The sequence below is a fragment of the Cricetulus griseus genome, chromosome X, assembly GCF_003668045.3.
Source record: "Cricetulus griseus strain 17A/GY chromosome X, alternate assembly CriGri-PICRH-1.0, whole genome shotgun sequence".
Classification (NCBI taxonomy): Eukaryota; Metazoa; Chordata; class Mammalia; order Rodentia; family Cricetidae; genus Cricetulus; species Cricetulus griseus.
Genome location: NC_048604.1, coordinates 64,449,339 through 64,467,830, shown reverse-complemented (window position 1 = coordinate 64,467,830; position 18,492 = coordinate 64,449,339). Strand labels below are relative to the sequence as shown.

General features: G+C 42.6%; 1 protein-coding gene across 6 annotated transcripts in view; it reads right to left on the bottom strand.

Moving 5' to 3' along the window:
• The window catches only part of LOC100765442 (fibronectin type III domain containing protein 3C1), a 65,912-nt gene that overhangs the window by 35,830 nt on the left and 11,590 nt on the right, over positions 1-18,492 (bottom strand). For all 6 annotated transcript variants that reach the window (XM_035450289.1, XM_035450294.1, XM_035450290.1 and 3 more), the window contains one exon: positions 18,410-18,485. In XM_035450289.1, the coding sequence (XP_035306180.1) occupies positions 18,410-18,485 (76 nt within the window). The remainder of the gene's footprint in view (positions 1-18,409; positions 18,486-18,492) is intronic.

Sequence of the window (18,492 nt, the reverse complement as noted above, 5' to 3'; positions counted from 1 at the left end):
GATTCCACATATCATACCCCATTCATTTGTTCCTTCTAGGACCTAACTCTTATACATTCATTTCTCCTTACTCCACTCTTCATTTCCTTTGCTAGGATGAGACTTGCTTTATAAACTTGGATCTGCCATCTCTCTTGCCTATCAAATTATCCTCAATTTATCCTCCTGTGCTAGGCCACACCTGAGGTTGACTCTCTCCCATCCATCAATCCTGTTTTTGTCTCTAAAGTTGGCCCCATTGTATAGGACACAAACCACTTGACAATTGCCCAACACCATCACATGGTGCTCATTTCTCTCAGACACCTTTATTGATTTATTTCAATTCTGCAGTACCCATTTTCCCTTGCCATGGACTTAAACCCATCACCTTTTACCTCTTTGTGAATATCTCCATGCCCACAAACTCCCCCAACAACAATATGCCCATCCTCACTGTTTGAAAGCCCAATGTTCCTACCACCTTGTACAAGGCTTTTGCCAGGTCAACTATCTTCTTGTTCCCATCCACTCACGCATCCCTCAACCTTCTACTATTTTCTCTCTGGTCTACCAGAAATCAACTCCCTTTTCAGTCATGGATTCAGTGCTGCCTTCTTCACCATTATCCTCTAGCCAACTCTTGGAACTTTCTCCTTTCACTTGGACAGACCCCAAGTCCAACTTCTCCCAGCAACTTACCTGGACTGTTCTCTGCAGGGATTCTGTGATGGCTCCTACCACTTTGGAAAAGTTCCTCAACAGCACTCAGATCCTCTTCTTTCTTCTCTCCTCTCTCTCTCTTTGGCTCTCCCTCTTTCTCCTCCCAAATATCCCCCTCTTCCCACAACATTCTACTCCAAGACATAGTGGACTTGTCGTGGAATTGATTCCCGTTCCTAAGACAGAGAGTTTAGTTTTCTGTCTCAGAGGCTACTCGCAGCTGTAGCTCTCCAGTGGTGCTAGTCTCTCCCAACCTTTTTATGCTGCATCCAAAGATGATCTCATTGTCACCTGGTTTCCAGTCCAGATACACATAAAGGTTTTGTCACCCTGAAACAGGCCCTCAGGAACTACTGCCCTTGGGCTCCCCAGCCCCTTCTGACCTTTCTCTACCTTTACTTCTGTAGTGCTCGTAACCAGGCCTTAGTTCTTCTAGCCCAACCAGTAGGAGACTTGTTCCTACCTGTTGCCTATTTCTCTAAACAAATTGAACTGTATGTCAAAGCTGGCCTCCAATGCCACAAAGTTCTAAAAACTGCCATTCCATTCCACTCATCCCTAGAGCCTTCAAAGTTACCTTCCTTTCAAACTCTGTTTTCTCCTCCCACCCATTTGCTACATGAGTAGCCATCTTTCACTCTCCTCCACTTCCTGCTTTTACTCCCAGTCTTGTTATACTACCCTTTCCCAACTTGCATTTTCTCTTCAGCCCTCTTCAGTCCTGCCATCCACTCAACCCTAGCCACTCTGCTCTCAAATAGATATCATCTTTCTTGTGAAAGTCAGAATACTTCACAATTACTCTAAGATAACAGATGAGGCACTTAAGATTTTTCACCACCTCCCATTCCTGGACTTTTGGATTGTTTCACTGATGGTAGTTTTCTCAAGGAAGCCCCATATTTCTGCTAGCTACGATATCTATTGTTATCTTAAGTGGTACCATGATGATCTTGACTGCTTCCTCCAGCATGTGGCAGAGGCAAGTCCTCTCCTTTTGCAGGCTACTTTTCAGCAGGCAGAGCTCATTGCACTCACTAGGGTCCTAAACCTAGCTTGATATACCACGGTTAGCATCTACACTCTAAATATATCTGTGACATCATTCATTCAAACTCTAAAACTTGGAGAGTGTAGTGTTTCCTCACTTCCAAGGGCACCTTGTCATTAACAGGAAAACTATACCCTGTCTCCTTGAAGCAGCCCCATTATCAAAAGGTTCCACTTTGGGGAAATAACTGCCTAACCCTGAGTCTGTTAGCTGACTAAGGGCTAAGATTGCCCCACTATTTTCCCTCTTTGACTATATTACTTATCTTCTCTCTTTTTCAGGCTTTTCTTACCGTACCAGTGGAACACTTCAGATCCACCAAGCCAACCTCTGAGAACTCTACTGATATATTAATAATCTACTACTCTCTTCCCCAACTGAAAAACCTTTCCTTCCTCCAAAAGAGTCACTCCTACTTTCCAGGCCCAATACTTGCCCCTTTGAAATGCCCTTAGTACACATGTTCTTCTCACTACTTTTATGAGAGAATACTTACAGGATCTCTGTAAACAGTGTACCATCTCCCAAAGGGTCTCTCCATGAGCTACTATTAGGCCCCTACCTTTCCCAACTCATCTACTTATGTTGCAACTCATGCCTCCCATAGGACACACTAATTACTTCCTGGTAGTAGTTGTAGTTGACACTTTCAAAGGTTGGGTAGAGGCTTTCCACACTTCTAGCAAATATACCTCCATGTGGCCTCTAGGCTACTAAGTGAAATCATTTCTCATTTGGGGGTAAAGGCCTTCCATTTAATTTGACAATGACTTTGAATTTGTTTATCAAATAACTCATGCCCTAAACATTTCTGAAAATTTCTACATTCCTTGTCATATCTAGTCCTCTGGAAAAGAAGAGACAGTGAATGGCATCTTCAAAACAATCTAGCCTGCTTCTTTCTCTCTTCAACTACATAAGGACGGGATGTCTTTCCTGCCCCTAGCATTCCTTAAACTTCCTGAGGTTCCTTATAACCCTCTCATTCTCAGTCCTTCTGAGTTAATGCATAGATACTCCCATTTGCCACACATCCTTCTAATTTGAACCCATCAAAAGACCCTCCTACTTTACTGAGTAACTCTATATTTCAGTTTCTTAAGACCCTTCTATAGTCTTTTACTAATTCCCGTACTCCCACTCCTGTCTCAATTCCACTAGACTACTCCTTGCTCCTCCTACCTTGAGATCTTGTTCTGATTCTTGTTTCAGTGAACCATCTAAATCCCACATGGGATACCCCACACAGGCTCATTCTAAGCACCCCTACAGCATCCAAACTTCAAGATTTGCCCCATTGGTACCATTTCTCCTCCATAAGGAAGGACCTCTCTGACCCTGGGGACCTGAATACACTAATTAATAAATAATCTTCCACCTGCAAAGGACCTACCTTGATGCATCTCATATGCATCCCAGAGGATATGTAATACATCCTCTCCAGTCTACCACCTAACCCTGCCCATACTCTTTCTTCTCCCCCACCTCTCAGGCAGGGGTCTGAGTCCTTACCTGATACCTAAACAAGACTGTCTCACTACCAATCTCATGAAGTCCTTTCATGATACCATCCACTCCTCTTGTTGGGTGTGCCTTCATGTGCCTCATGTAGCCAAGGCTTTCCTGACACCTATCACTGCCTAGTTCTTTTGAGAAGCAGGACTCCACCATGCTGGACAAGACACTGATTAATCTGAGTACACACATGGGGATGGCTAGAATGAGGTGAAGATTTCTGCAAATACAACACCACAATTAGTTTCCAGAGATTTACCTGCCTATAACTTCCTCAGTGTCTCTTCATTAGCAGTAATAAAAGGCCTTTGCCTGATCTACTAAGGCTCCCTATGCAACTCCTGACCACTGTCTCCCATTTTCTCGGTTGTTGGCAGCTTACAACCTGATCTTTGCAACCTTACCTAATCATTCTTGCCCCAAACTCACTACATTAACATACCTTTTCTTGCTCAATCTGAAGAACTCCTTAGAACAATGGAACCACCCACCATTAATCAATCAGAAACCAAAACCCAGATCCATTGACTGCCAGGCAACACATTTGCTTTCTGATCCTTTCTTTGTGTCTTACTTTTCCTATCCTCTAGTCTTCTTTTATACTTTCTCCCCCTAATACAGCTATACCTGTTATTAAATTCATATCCATAATTTCTCTGAAATCCTGTCCTTAAAAATATTTTCAACTTAACCTGGGAAGTGTCCCCTCCAGACTGTCCTGCCACCCCTTCGTAGCCTGTCACAACCCTAGCCTTTGGACACTCCATCTGCCTCTGGCACACATTCTTAAAACACCAAATGTGGACACTCAGGGAAGCTCTTCCAGATATCCTGCTTTGACCTTTCCACTGCCTGGCATACACCACTGGAATCTTTTGGATTTGCAGCTCTCAGGCATGCATGTGTCTTCCTGTTAATTGTACACTCTTACCTTCCACTGCCCCACAATCTCACTCTTTCTTCCTGACACACAAATCCCAAACCATATCTTGACCTGTGTTAGGACATCCTGGACTGTGAAGATGGTCTTCCTCCTAGTAATCTTAGGAGTTCTGATGAAAGTGGGTATGAGGACCTCCATCCTGTGAGTAAACTTTCACCAGTTAACCCTTCTTTCCAAACAAGCATTAGAGTCTCAATGATGATCAATGGTGATCCTGGAAGTCCAAGATCAGATCTGTTTTTTTCCCTAGCTGCTCTTCACATGCAGGATCTCAGTATCCTGCAGGCCACCCATTAGGGTATATGTGCACTTCTGAATGAACAGTGCTACTTTTTATCAGTAAGTCAGCTCTGATGGAGATGGAGCACAAAGGTTAAGGGACAGAGCCACTGTTTTTCTGCAAGACCCCTACTCATAGTTGGCATGTTCATTGTCCTAGCCGCTTCCTTTTTCTGCCTCTTTCATCCTGATCATCCTGTGGCTCCTCTGCCTCCCTTGCTTACTAACCCCTTCCAGAAGTTTTGGTTCAGAGGATCACTTTAATTTCTCCTAGCAGAGTGAACTCACAAGGATACCTCAAAAATGTCCTCTTCTTTCAGATCCTTCTTTCTAGGACCCATCACCCCTCCCTAGCAGGAAGTACTATTAGAGACTTGGCTGTCCTGTCTTCCCACTGAGCCTGAATTGAGTGACAAGGTTCATGATCATCTTTTCTTGAAAGCATTCCCATTTCTTCTGTGCTGATGCTGTCAACTGAGGAATGAAGGTGCCCAGGATCCTTTGCCCTGACAGCATCCGAATCCACAGAACACAGGGTAATTGTGATGGTATATGACAAGACCATTTCCTTTCTTTTGGATACAACTGCAATCAACTAATTCTGTTCTGATTGACTATCAGGGAACAATTACAGGGGTTTCTTTCCCTTTTGATGATGTGAGAGGACAACCTGAGATTCTACCCATCCCACTCTTACTTACCTTTTTCTTCCAGGACTTTATTTCTATGCACTCGTTTCTTGTCTAACCCTCCTGTCCCCCTTGCTTACTAGGTAGGGACTTACTCCATAAACTTGGAGCCTGTCAAATTATCCTCTCATGCTAGGCTGTAGCTGATAGAGACCTCCCTTCATTCCTTGAGCTTAACTCTGACTCCTAGGGTGATGCCATTGTCTGAGACAAAGTTTGTCCAGTATTACCCAATACCACCAATTGCCTCACATGTCCCTCAGCAACCCTTCTGAATACATTTTGATAGCTCAAAACTCATTCTCCTCCTTGGGGCTATGGGTTACAAGCCCATCGTCTTTCATTTCCTTGTTTCTGTTAGTACCATTTCTGAGAACTCCCTCCAAAGTATGCCTATCCTTACAGTCTGGAAACCTAAGGGTTCCTACTAATTGTGAGCCCATCCACCTAGAAGTCTTCAACCCTTAGCCCCTCCCTCCTCAAATCTCCCCTGATCACCACTTGACAGTCTAGGACCTCCGGGGTTATTTCTTCACAATTGCCTTCCACCTCAAGTCCTGTGACATTTTACCTGACTCATGACTCAAATTTTTTCCAACAACTTACCTTGACTGTCCTCCCTCATGGATACTTAGTGTCCACTATTTTAGACAAACTTTACCAAAGCCCCTTTTCTCCCCACCGACACCCTTCTTCAAGACATAGAAGACCTGCTTCTGTACTTCCTCCTTTATTGTCTCCTGAAATCCATAGCCTCCTCAGTTTCCTAGCCATCCTTAGACGTCAAGTCTTTAGACAGAAGACTCAGCTCATTCAATCCCAGAGGCCCCATTTGGGTGTGAAAGTCACCCCCATACCCTGCCTAATTTCTGCTTTCTGGAAGGAGGATATTAGCCCAATCCCTTTCACTAATACTAAGAAGGATCTTTTATTTTTAGGTCTCATAAGCTACTGCCACTTGTGTCCCTATCATTGCTATTATCTCAGAACTCTTATATTACATCAGTGGCATCACTGATCACTTGATTTCTACTCTATAAATACATAAAGACTTTATAATCCTAAAGCTGGATCTTCCTGGGCCTCCTACTCTTGGGCTACCAACATCAACACTTTCACATTTACCTCTTCAGTGCATGAAAACAGGTGTTAGTTCTTCTAGCCCAGTTGCTGTAATTAGTTCCAATCTGTAGTCTGTTTCTCTAAACAAACTGATGCTGTATTGCAGAGCTGGTGCCTTATGTCTCTAACTTCAGGCAACTGCTGTTCCCCACAGCCTTCAAACTACACTCCATCAGTCTGTTTTTTCTCCTTTATTTCCTTCATTTGCCCCCAGCCTCGTCAATCAGCTTTCTTTACCCTGCAGTCTCTGTACAGCTCTGCCCTCCAAGTATCCCTGACACTCTGCTCCCAGCTACTGACAACACCCTTTTTGTGACTCACACACACCTCACAATTACTTCAAGACAGTAGATGAGGCCCTTAAGGTTTTTCAGTAGCTCAATATCACTCCCATCCCTGGGACCCTGGATAAGTTGATTGATGGTAGCACCCTCAAGGACCCCCTGGTTGGGTTCCCATTGTTGAGTGCTGTCCTGAGAATCTCAACTGCTTCCATTCTCAGTGAGTGGAGGAAGCAAGCTTCCTCCTTCCCAAGACCACTCCTTAGCAGGCAGAGCTCACTGCACTCACCAGGGTCCTACCCTAAGCCTGGAACACTACAGTCATCATCTATCCTGACTCTCTAAAAATCTATAGCATTATTCATCCCATTCCCTAGAATTGCGTTAGAATTGCATTTCTTCTTCTTTTTTTGTTTTGTTTTTTTCAAGACAGGGTTTAGAATTGCATTTCTTTACACCAAAGGCCACCACCAGCATCAATGAAAGGCTCTTTCCCCCTCCTCCTCAAAGCATCCACATTTCCCCAAAGGGATGCTATCATTCACTGCAAAGGCCGTCAGACAGACAAAGGCTTTGTCATCCTGTGGAATTGAATGGCCCATTTCTGGGCCAGGATAATCCCCACTATCTCTTTCCTTTGCATAAATCACTTCTCTCCTCTCCCCACCTCACCCCACCACACAGGCAGAAATTCTTCAACCAGAGCTTGAATTTCAGGAGCCCTACTGGTGCCTCACCAAAAGATCCAGCTTGGCATACCTCAGCTGCATCATGGAGGACAAGAAGGGTGGATGGCAACCTCTCTGATCCACTTCCCAATCTGTCCCTCCTCTTACTAGTCTCCCTCCTGCTCAGACAGGGGTCCTCACTTCCATACCTCAACCAGACTGTCTTACTACCCACCAATCCCATCAAATCCCACAATTCCTCCCTCTTCGCCTCATGTTGGAACTATGTTCACCTGTTCCTGGTAGCAGATAGGGCACCATACCTGCTTGCCTTTCCTCAACAGGTAAACTGTATCACGCCCAGTAGAAAACTCCTGAAATCGATTTTGTGCATAGGATGGCTGGAGTTGAGGCAAAGACTTCAGCAATCAGGCCACTCTAATTTCCAGAGATTTCTTACCTGCCTACACCTCCTCAACATCCCTTCAGGAGGCCATACCAAAGCCCTTTGCCTGGCCTTCCAAGTCACCCTTGGTGGCCTCTACTACTTTCTCTGCAAATTGAAACCTGGGCCTCTGTGCCATCCACACTATGAATGTATAGGTGGAGGACAGAATGAGGCTGATAGTCAGGAGAACCATCTTGCCACTAGAAAGCAAGCTCCTTTACCCACTGGCCTTCACTGAGATATTTGGATGATTCAATGATCCACACATTCTATCTGTTGTTACATCTGTCAAAAAGCCCCTTGCCTGCCCTTGCATTTCCTTTCTTCACAACCTTCACTCCTCTCTGTGCAACTGCAAATTAACTACACTTCCCCCCTCTATCACACCAACACACTTCTTTCCTTCAGTCTGGTGAAATTCTCAGACTATCTGAACTGTCCACCTTTAAGCAATCACCTCTAAGCAAGCCTGATCCCTTGGCTTCCTGAGAAGTGATAACCATCCTATCTTCCTTTCTCCATGTCCTGCTTTCTCCACCCCTATTCTTCCTCTAGCCCTCTCTGACTCCATCTCCACATGATCTTTGAGTCTTATCCACAATTTCTCTAAAATCCTAAAATTCTAAAATCTAATGACTTCAACTTAACCTTGGAGGTGTCCCCTTCAGAATTTCATGCCACCCCTATGCAGCCTGTCACAACTCCAGCCTTTGGACACCCCATCTCCCTCTGGTACACTCACTTTGCCCTGCCTGGCATAGACCATGGACCTCTTCTGGCTTTGTGGCTCCCAGGCCTGTGTGTACCTGTTGATTAATGAACACATGTACATACTCTTACATTCTTGTAACCCACAATCTCACTCTACTCTTCTGATGTACCCATTCCTATCTACATTTTGACCTCTGTCAGGACACACCTGGCTGTCCAGATGATCCTCTCCCTAGCAACCTTGGGATTCACAAACTCTTGAGTAACATCTCAGGAACAAGTCAAAGGTGTCCTTCACCTTCAGGCCCTTCATTTCCGTGACCGATGATGGCCTTTTGCAGAAAACAGAGCAAGAGTAATGCCACCAAATCTTCCTTTGTAGTCATACACCTTGAATTAAGAGTATAACTTGGAGGCCACTGCACTCCAGTCCCTTCCTCACTATAAACTACATTCCAGCTTGAATGCCCCTTTTTCCTATGATTACATTCCAGCTTGACCAGCCTTCCTGTGACCAGCAGTTTCAACTCCCCATAGTCAACTTCCTCAAATCAACACCACTAATATCATCCCAGCACATTCTAGTTTAATCATGCTTACAACCTGGTACAACCTGATTTCACTTGCTTCTTCTGCTCTGATAAAAATTCTAGCCTGTAAGCAAAGTTTGCTCAATCCTTTCTCTGATGAGAGCCCTTCTCAGGTTTATTTAGACACAGTCCTCTCCCTACCAATGTTCGTTTGCCTCTTTTCTTCTTACACTTTCTTCCTAGACTATGAGGATACCAGTAAAGAAAAAGGTACTTCTCTCCTTAAGGAATAAGGAGGCCCTGTGGTGGATTGAAAAAGAATGTCGAAATAGGCTCATATAATTGAATGTTTGGTTCCCAGGTAGTTGTTTGTTAGGAATGATTAGGAGGTGTGGTTTTGGAGTAGCTGTGGCTTTGTTGGAGGGGTTGTATCACTGGGGTTGGGCTTTGAGGTTTCAAAAACCCAAGCCAGGCCCAGTCTGTCTCTCTGCCTCCACTATTTGGGGATGTAAGCTCTCAGTTACTGCTCCACTGTCATGCCTGTCTGTCTGCTGCCATGCTCCCCACCATGATAGTCATGGACTCACTCTTTGAAACTATAAGCTAGCTGCAAATTAAATTAGGTTTCTTTTATAAGGTGCCTTGGTCATGGTGTCTTTTCACAGTAATAGACTAAGACAGACCCTAAGGTTGTACAGAATTTTGTATTCTCCGTCTTTGTGGATGAGCCTTTAGCAACGCTAGAACTTGCAGAGATGAAAATAATTTATTATCAGTAAGAATGTGAAATTTTGTGTCTTTTGGTTTTTCAAGACAGAGTCTTTTTCTAGATAGTCCTTGCTGTCTTGGAACTCACTTTGTAGACCAGGCTGGCCTCAAAGTCACAGAGATCCTCATGCCTCTGCCTCTTGAGTTCTGAGATTAAAGGTATGAGGGCCACTACTGCCTGGCTGAAATTTTGTGTCTTGACCACCTTCTCAGGTTTGACATTTTGGGCTCAGGTTCTGCTCACTGGTGTTAATGACAAGCCTGCTTTATAACATTTTAAACTTGTATGAAAGGCAAACAACTTTTCACTCGTTTTTTCCTGGTCCCACCTACCTGCTCCCTTCTCCTCCTAGGTAGGGACATAATGTTTAAATTTTAGATCCATTTAAGTCTCCAGAGACTCTATGGCTTTCTTAACACTGCATCTCCTGTCCTGGAGTGATCTTTTGTTGTCTGGGGCCTCAAAGGTCCTCCATATATTCTCCAAAGTAGATGTTTACATCATATAAGAAGTTCCACCCAAAGTAGAAGCAGACACCCACAGCTTAACACTGACCTGAACTGGAATCCAGTTACTGAGAAGGAGAAGTGATGAGCAAAGGGGTCCAGACCAGGCTAGTAAAACCCACAGAAACAGCTGACCTGAACGGGGGGGGGGAGCTCTTGATCCCCAGACTGATAGCTGAAAAACCAGATTGGGACTGATCTAGACCCCATGAATGTGTCAGTTGGGGGACCTCGGAAATCTATGGGGCCTCTTGTAGTAGATCAGTACTTATCCCTAGCCTAGGAATGGACTTTGGAAGCCCATTCCACACATAGGGATACTCCCTGAGCCTAGACACACGGGGGTGGGCCTAGGCCCTATATCAAAGGATGTGACAGACTCTACCCAAGTTACTCAGCAGTCTTACCTTGGGGCTTTTGGGATAGCCCTATCTTTCCGGTCTCTACAGAGACCCTTTCTCTTTTAATTTTCTTCCTAGGAGTAGCCTCTTTCACTATGTGGATGTTAATCTGTAACTCAGAAAAATCCAGTTCAGATCAAAATGCTGTCCTAACTCTTCAAAAACTGTCTCCATGCAGCTATAAGGCTTCTCTTTCAAAGGCCAAGATCTCCCAAATAAGGGCAAACTAATTGTGACTTCTACTCAGCAAAGTAGTCTTTCCAGTTACTGCAACAATTTTGTTTTAACTATGTGCACTCTAGCCACAAAACAGCCAAGGACCTTCTTAAGATTTTACAGAATCTGGATTTCCCAATGTGACCTGATAGCTAAACTGCTCAATGGAGATTTGAGGGAACCAGAGGTGAAGCCATTATTGGATCTCTGAAATGACATGAACCCTAGACTTCCTAAAGCAGATACTTACCTCCTACCCAGCATTAGCTGTGACAGATCTTACCAAAACTTTTTTCTTCATATGTGCACAAACAAAAAGGATAGCAGTGGGAGTTTCAACAAAGGCTTTGGGACTTCTCAGTGCCCAACTGCTTATCTTTCCAAGCCTAGTGGCATAGAGCTGCTGCCCTTACCTCAGAGCACTGGCACCCACGACATTCTTAGTTTTAAAGACCTCTCAGCTAACCCTGTGCCAGAGCACGATGAGTCAGTCACACGTCACACTAGAGCCTCAAAAATCTCAACTTAAGAGTTTTCCATTGGGGATCAGACAGAACCAGTTAGTACCAGACTATTCTATTATAAACTGCAGAGATTACTGTAAAACAGTGGCAAACAAATCCTCATCCAATACTCCCAAATCCTAAGCCTGACACCCTTCTCCAGTATACCTGTGTGGAGACAATTGACTTTGTCTACAATGCTAGCCTGGATCTACAGGACTTTCTCATCTGGAGTTTACATGGTTCAAGTACAGCAGTAGCTTTACAGAGGCAGGGTAAAAAGCTTTCAAGGTATGTAGAATGGAGTGTCACAGAAGTCACAGAATCTGAGACCCTTCCAGTCAATTCCAGAACTAATGACCCTCACTAGGGCTCTCTAGCTGGGACCAGAAAGGAGATGACTTTTACATGGATTTTGCCCATGCTTTCTTTGTAATTAACACTCAGGAAGGACCTGAAGAGGAAGGGGCCTCCTCGCTGTTCAGAATGTCCCCATTAAACATGCCCCTAAGACTTTGGTCTTACTTGAAGCCATCTGGTTTCTATCCCAGCTGACCTTTATACATGGCAAGGCCCATCAAAAAGACTATTATCTACACAGTGAGGCTCTGTCTAAGAAAAAGAAGACCACTGAGACATTTCTTAGAGAAACTGAGCAGAACGACGGGCTTAACAGGCAGTGTGGCTTCCCATCCAGGCTGCCTTAGCTCCTAATCCCATTCTCTCACATCCACAGGATACCCTCAGGAGACCGAAGAGGCTTTATTTTTTTCTTTCTCTCCATTTTTTATTTAAATTAGAAACATGATTATTTTACATGTCAATTCCAGTCCCCTCTCCCTCCCCTCCTTCCCTGACCCCCCCAACTAACACCCTACCTATCGAATACCCTTTTCTGCTCCCCAGTGAGGGTGAGGCCTTCCATGGGGGGGGTCTACAGAGTCTGTCATATCTTTTGGGATAGGGCCTAGGTCCCTTGTGTCTAGGCTCAGGGAGTATCCCTCTATGTGGGATGGGCTCCCAAAGTCCATTCCTGTGCTAGGGCTTTATCAAGGCTTTACAAGCAGTCCAGAGTTACAAGCCCACCCCCAAAACTTTTACTCAAAGGATCTCTTTGATGAAAGATCTTTAAGAATTTTCATCAGTCTACATATTTAGGGGCTAAAACCTTTATTTTCCAATTGAGGCTCTGTTCACAGGCATAACAATACTTTGGGGTCCATGTTTAAGCTTGTCTTTCTTGCTGTCAGGTCAATTCTGAAGGTACCTGACACTTCTGTTTCTTTTCTTTTCTTTCTTTCTTTCTTTCTTTTTTTTCGAGACAGGGTTTCTCTGTGGCTTTGGAGGCTGTCCTGGAACTAGTTCTTGTAGACCAGGCTGGTCTCGAACTCACAGAGATACGCCTGCCTCTGCCTCCCGAGTGCTGGGATTAAAGGCGTGTGCCACCACCGCCTGGCTTGACGCTTCTGTTTTTATACACTGTCCAGCGTAGAAGAACTATGCTGGGATAGGGAATGGCAAATATTTTTCACTTACGTGCCCCCCCTGCAAAAGATTCAAATATCTACTAGTTGTGTCTTTTCACCAGATGGCTAGAAACATTTCCCATTAAAAGAGACAGGGCCTTAGTGGTAGCTAGCCACTGTCCTCATAGAGAACATTATTCTTTGCTTTGGGTTCATTTAATCTCTATAATACTATAAAAGCCCAGTTTTCATTTTCAATATGACCCAGAGTGAGTGGGGAGGTGGAGAGTATCTGGGAGAAGTTGGGAGAGGAGAAAATGTCATCAGAATATATTGCATGAAAAAAAAATCCCTTTAAACTCTAATAAATTGCTCTTGAGCTTCCAGTTGTGTCTGGTCTTTAATTATTTTATTAATGAGACTAAGAACCCCAAGGAAGACCCCCATTTCCTTAGTAATATGTGATGGTTCTCCTGAGACTCCCCAAGATTTCCAGCAATACTTCTTTCTTGCTTTTCAACTTTTTAATAAGTAGAATTCCTTCCTGAACCCCTAGATGGTACCACTATCTCAGCCCTTTCAAAGTACTCCCTTGAGGCAGACCTGATACATCTAAAGGCACACTACCTCTCTGAGTATATTACTGGGGCAGGTGATCACGGATGTCCTTCACTACCAAGGTAAGTATAGCTCAAACCTGTCCTAACCTTTTAAATATCATCCTCTCATATTGGCTTACAAAATTGTCTTGAGCCAGTATTGGTTGAAATACAGATAAACAGAAAACACTGGATCCCTCCTGGAGTCTGTTAGTCTAAACATTTGCACCCCTCCACAACCTGCACTGTGCTAAGCTAATCTCACACACCCAAACTAGAAGTTAAAAACAGAAAATTAATAACCATCAAGTCACAAACACAAGGTCACATACCTGATAAGTTTAAAAATAAACAAGATGTAAAATGTCTAGATGAACCTCCACGTGGTTTTTGTTAAGAAAAAGACTAATGATAAGTGGCAGAGAGAAATGTAACACTTAGATGATATGTAAGTTTGCATCCTCCTGGTTACTCAGCCAAAGGGGAAAGGAAGGGAGAGGCCTGTGTTAGGGCTATAGAGACCATTTTCTGTGTTTAATCAACGAATCTGCCACTCCAGGCTGATGCACACTCAGATTTGCAAGGTCATGAAATAAACTAACTTTCATACTGCTGAGTTTCCAGTACTCTTATAAATTGATGACCATTTCTCACATTAACCAAGGGGATTCAGCCTATCTTAAAGACCATCCAACATTTTAAAATTTAAATTAAAAGCAATTATATTTTACATACCAATCCTAGTTCCCTCTCCCTTGCCTCCTCCTGCTCCCTCTACCTCCCCCCCAACCACTCCTCAGAGAGGGTGAGGCCTCCCATGGGGGATCATGAAAGTCTGTCACATCATTTGGGACAGGACCGAGGCCCTCCTCCCTGTATCTAGGCTGACCAAGGTATCCCTCCATAGGGAATGGGTTCCAAAAAGCCAGTTCATGCATTAGGCCATCCCACATTTTTAAAAGACCTTTTGAAGTTGTTTGGACCAGATTTTATCAAGTGTTACACATGCCACCAAAAGTAGCCAGTCTATAATGCTTATTTCACATGGCTTTATATGTCCAGAGTGAACACTGTTCCAGCCTTAGAAACTCAAAAGGTCTGCTTCCATGAGCCTCGTAGAGGTCTCTGATTCATCTTATATCAAGACCCATGTGAAACAGATCTTTAATGCCTTTAGGTCCCAAGGAGTAGCTAGTTCTCTCTCTCTCTTGCTTTTCTGGGATCTGTGATATCATTTTACAAGTTCTTTCCTCATATTCCCTTGCTATTCTTTCTACAAGACCCAACTCAGTTTAGGGAACTCATACTAGACTTTTTCCTTCAGAGACGTATGTATGTATGCATGCATGTATGTATGTATTTTATGTGTGTGAATGATATGTGTATGTGTGAGTGCAGGCATGCCTGGGTGGAGGCAGAAGGACAACTTCAGAAGTCAGTTCTCTTCTTGCTCTGCTCGTGGGCTCTGGGAACAAAACTCGGGTTCTCAGGTTTGCATGGCAAGAACTTTTTCCTGCAGAGCCATCGTGTGGACCTTAGGGAGATTTCTTAAACTATTCTTGGACTGAAGTTATCACTTACCGTGATGCATGCCCTCCATCTTTAATGTTTTATTTCATGCTTCAACTTTCTCCTTTTAAAATGACCTAACCTCTTACTTTTCTATCTAGTCATCAAGTGCTTTAATTCCTCAGAAGCCTTATTCCCATGTAGAAGTAATGTCTCTTCTGGCTAATTCATCTGATACCTGTACCAATGCCTTCACTGCTCCTGACATCCAAGTTACTTCTTTCAACCAGCTCCTCCATGTACCCTCTTCTGGAATCTCTTGACCTAGAAGGGCCTTTCAGCTGATTACTTTCCTAGTGGTATGAGTCATTATGGCAGGCGTAAGTACCAGAATAAGAACACTCACAATGGCTTCTTATGTTTAACATACTTGGCCAAATTAGCCTATGGGACTAGACTACATCTCAGCATCCCCCAAGGTCCTTCAAGACCAGTATAATTTTCCAAAGGCCTCATTTGTAGCATTGCTTACAGTAGTCCAAGGAGTACCTGCCTGATCCTGGGACAGAAATGTTATGTATATGCTGATCAACTATAGATAGTACAAGATAAAGTTATAAGACTAAAAGAGCAGGTATCTGATTTAAGGGAGATAATCTGAGGGATTGCTCCTATGGAAGGACACAGGGACTAGCATTTACTGACATAACTCCTCTCTCTTCCTCTCTCTCTCTCCCCTCTTTCCTTCCCTCCCTTCCTCCCCCCTCAGTATTTTCTTACTTAAACCTCTGGTATGATTGGTATTTTCCATATTAAAGGCCATTGAGTTGCCATGGCAGTGTTGCAGGGCCATTGCCATTATCATTGACATCAGTGCCCATCTTCCTGAGTCAATGACTTTGAAATCTCCAAGTTGATATTACAGTTAGGCCTTCAACCTCTTGAGACAGTCATTCCCTCCTTCCCCTCCAACATGCTTCTTAAAACCTTCTATGCAATACCCATGGTCTTAAAACACTATGACATATTATCACCAATATCAATAAGGTCCCTTTTCTAACCCTTCTGAGCTCTGAAGATTATCTTTGCCCCTAGTCAATGAATTGACCTTAATGCTGTATTGGGGAACACATTTAGAGATAAAATGGCTAAAAATAAAAAGCAAACTCCCACATTTTAACAATCAGCTCCTCACTAGTTGGATCCTGATCACAGTGCCTTGCGAAACCTTGTACAAATACTTAAAGCCTAATAATTCTTCTTTTTTTGAGACAATGTCTTTCTGTTTAGCCCTGGGTGTCCTGAAACTCTCTATGTAGACCAGTCTAGCTTTGAGCTCACAGAGATCCTCCTGCCTCTGCCTCCTGAGTGCAGGAATTAAAGGCATGACTATATCCCCTTTTAAAGCCTAATAATTCCTTTTTTTTTTGAAGACAGAGTTTCTTTGTGTAGCCCTGGCTGTCCTGGAACTCACTCTGTAGACCAGGCTAACCTTGAACTCACAGATATTTGTCTGCCTCTGTCTCCCAAGTGCTGGGATTAAAGCCGTGCACCACCACTACATTACTAAGAAGCCTTATAACTTGTAAAGCTCCATGATGCTCTATTCTAAATGCCCAACCCCCAACAACTGGTACTATACACTTTTCTCCTTAGCAAGATCTTGAGATGCTTGCTTATGTATCCAAATACAGACCCAACAAATGACACATGAGGTAAGACTAAGTAACTTTCTTTAACTGTATAAAAGAATCCCATTCCCTGTCTGGGAGTGTTTTACTCTGTTACAAACTGCCCACTGTGTGTCTATTTCCAATTTAACCCATTTTTCTACATCTATTCTGGCCTGGTAAGTACATTTGCTGGGCCTCTGGCTTTTTACTGTCATTCCTGGCACAGCAGTTAGATCAAAATCACCTTAGAGTATAAAACAATTAGCATAAAAACACAGTCATCTTAATTTAAAATAGTTAATACTAAGTCTATGAATATAAAGCAATACACTTTATTATTGACTATTTGATAGTGAGATCATGTTTTTATACATAATAAAATTTGTATGTGTATTTAAAATACACATAAATTTACTATATACAGTATTTTACATGTGTGCACTCTCTCCTGGACATTATTATTACCATTTATCTAGTGCAATGATGGTGCATGCTAGGATTAAAAAAATATCTGTTGGAAATGTGAAAGAATGAGCTCTCAGAAGGCTCCATCTGTAGAACAGTCTAAAATGGATCATATATGATACATATATGATCGTATATGGTACATATATGATACATATTTGTATAATACATATCTAGTTTTGTTGCTATAGATTGTACAGATTGGTGGTTAACAGGAGATGTTACCTTTTAACAACATACTTGTTAAAAACTTAGAATGTATATATGTCTTTGAAGATTTATAGGCAGTTAATCATTCCTGGAAGGAAGGGCTTCATAAGGCCACACACCTCCCTGAGGAATTATTGGCAGTAAATGGTGGTTGGAAGAGGCAGACATTTTCTTCAGTGGTGTATCCAATCCTAAGATGCCCATACTCCTATACAATATCTATGCTCATGCAAGAAACCCTAATAAACTTAATTTATCACCAAAACCAAGCAGCCTTGAAAACAGAAGAGAGACTAGATGGGGGAAAGGAAGGGCAGCAGTTGATGGGGAGTAAAAGAGGGCAATGGAGGTATGATCACAATACATTATGTACATACATGAAGTAAAAAAAACCTGCATATGTTCACATCTTTTTTAAAAGAGGAGAAAGGCCATTGTATGTGATGAAACTGCCTTTGAGTAATTTATGTTTCATTCTGTTCATGAGCTTTTTTCATTCTACTGAGCTTTATAAATTCAATAAACTTGAATTTAAGTTTGATCAGAATATATGCCACTATAATTCAGATGTTGCAAACATATTATAGATAGAACTCTATAAAAAGTAGCCTACTTATCCTGATATGTCAGCTTGCCTTTTTGTGGCCTTATTTTTTGATGCAAACATTAAAAGTATATGCAGATATTTTCATTGCCTTTTGATATTCTCCAGTCTGACAAATATGTCAAACATCTCAGCAGACATAAATAGTTCTATGTATTAACCTGTAGTACATTAACTGCTTCAAAGATTTTACTATTGAATTAAAAGCATTAGCACAGATCATATTGTAAGGTGTTAAATTCCCATATTGAAGTCAAAAGTAATATAAGTAGCAATCACTATCTACAATGACTGGACTTCTTTGAACAAAATTCTTCAATTAACTTGCTTTCATGTTTTAAAAGTTAGTTGTCAAGACTTCTAGAAAGATTAGCAAGATTAGCTCTTGTGCTATTGCTATTGATTAAGCTCCTGTGAAGAGCATTTTAGGAGTATTCTGTCTCACAAACAGTAGGAGATATTACTGAATTGTTAGTAATTTTACAACAATATTTAGGCTCACTCGTTCTGATTGTAAGATAACACACATCTAATTCTATTTTAACAAACCTTGAATGTGCTGAACGGACCCATCATCAGCTTTTATGGTAAGGACCTCGCCCGGGTTAACTTGAATGAATATAACCTAGAAA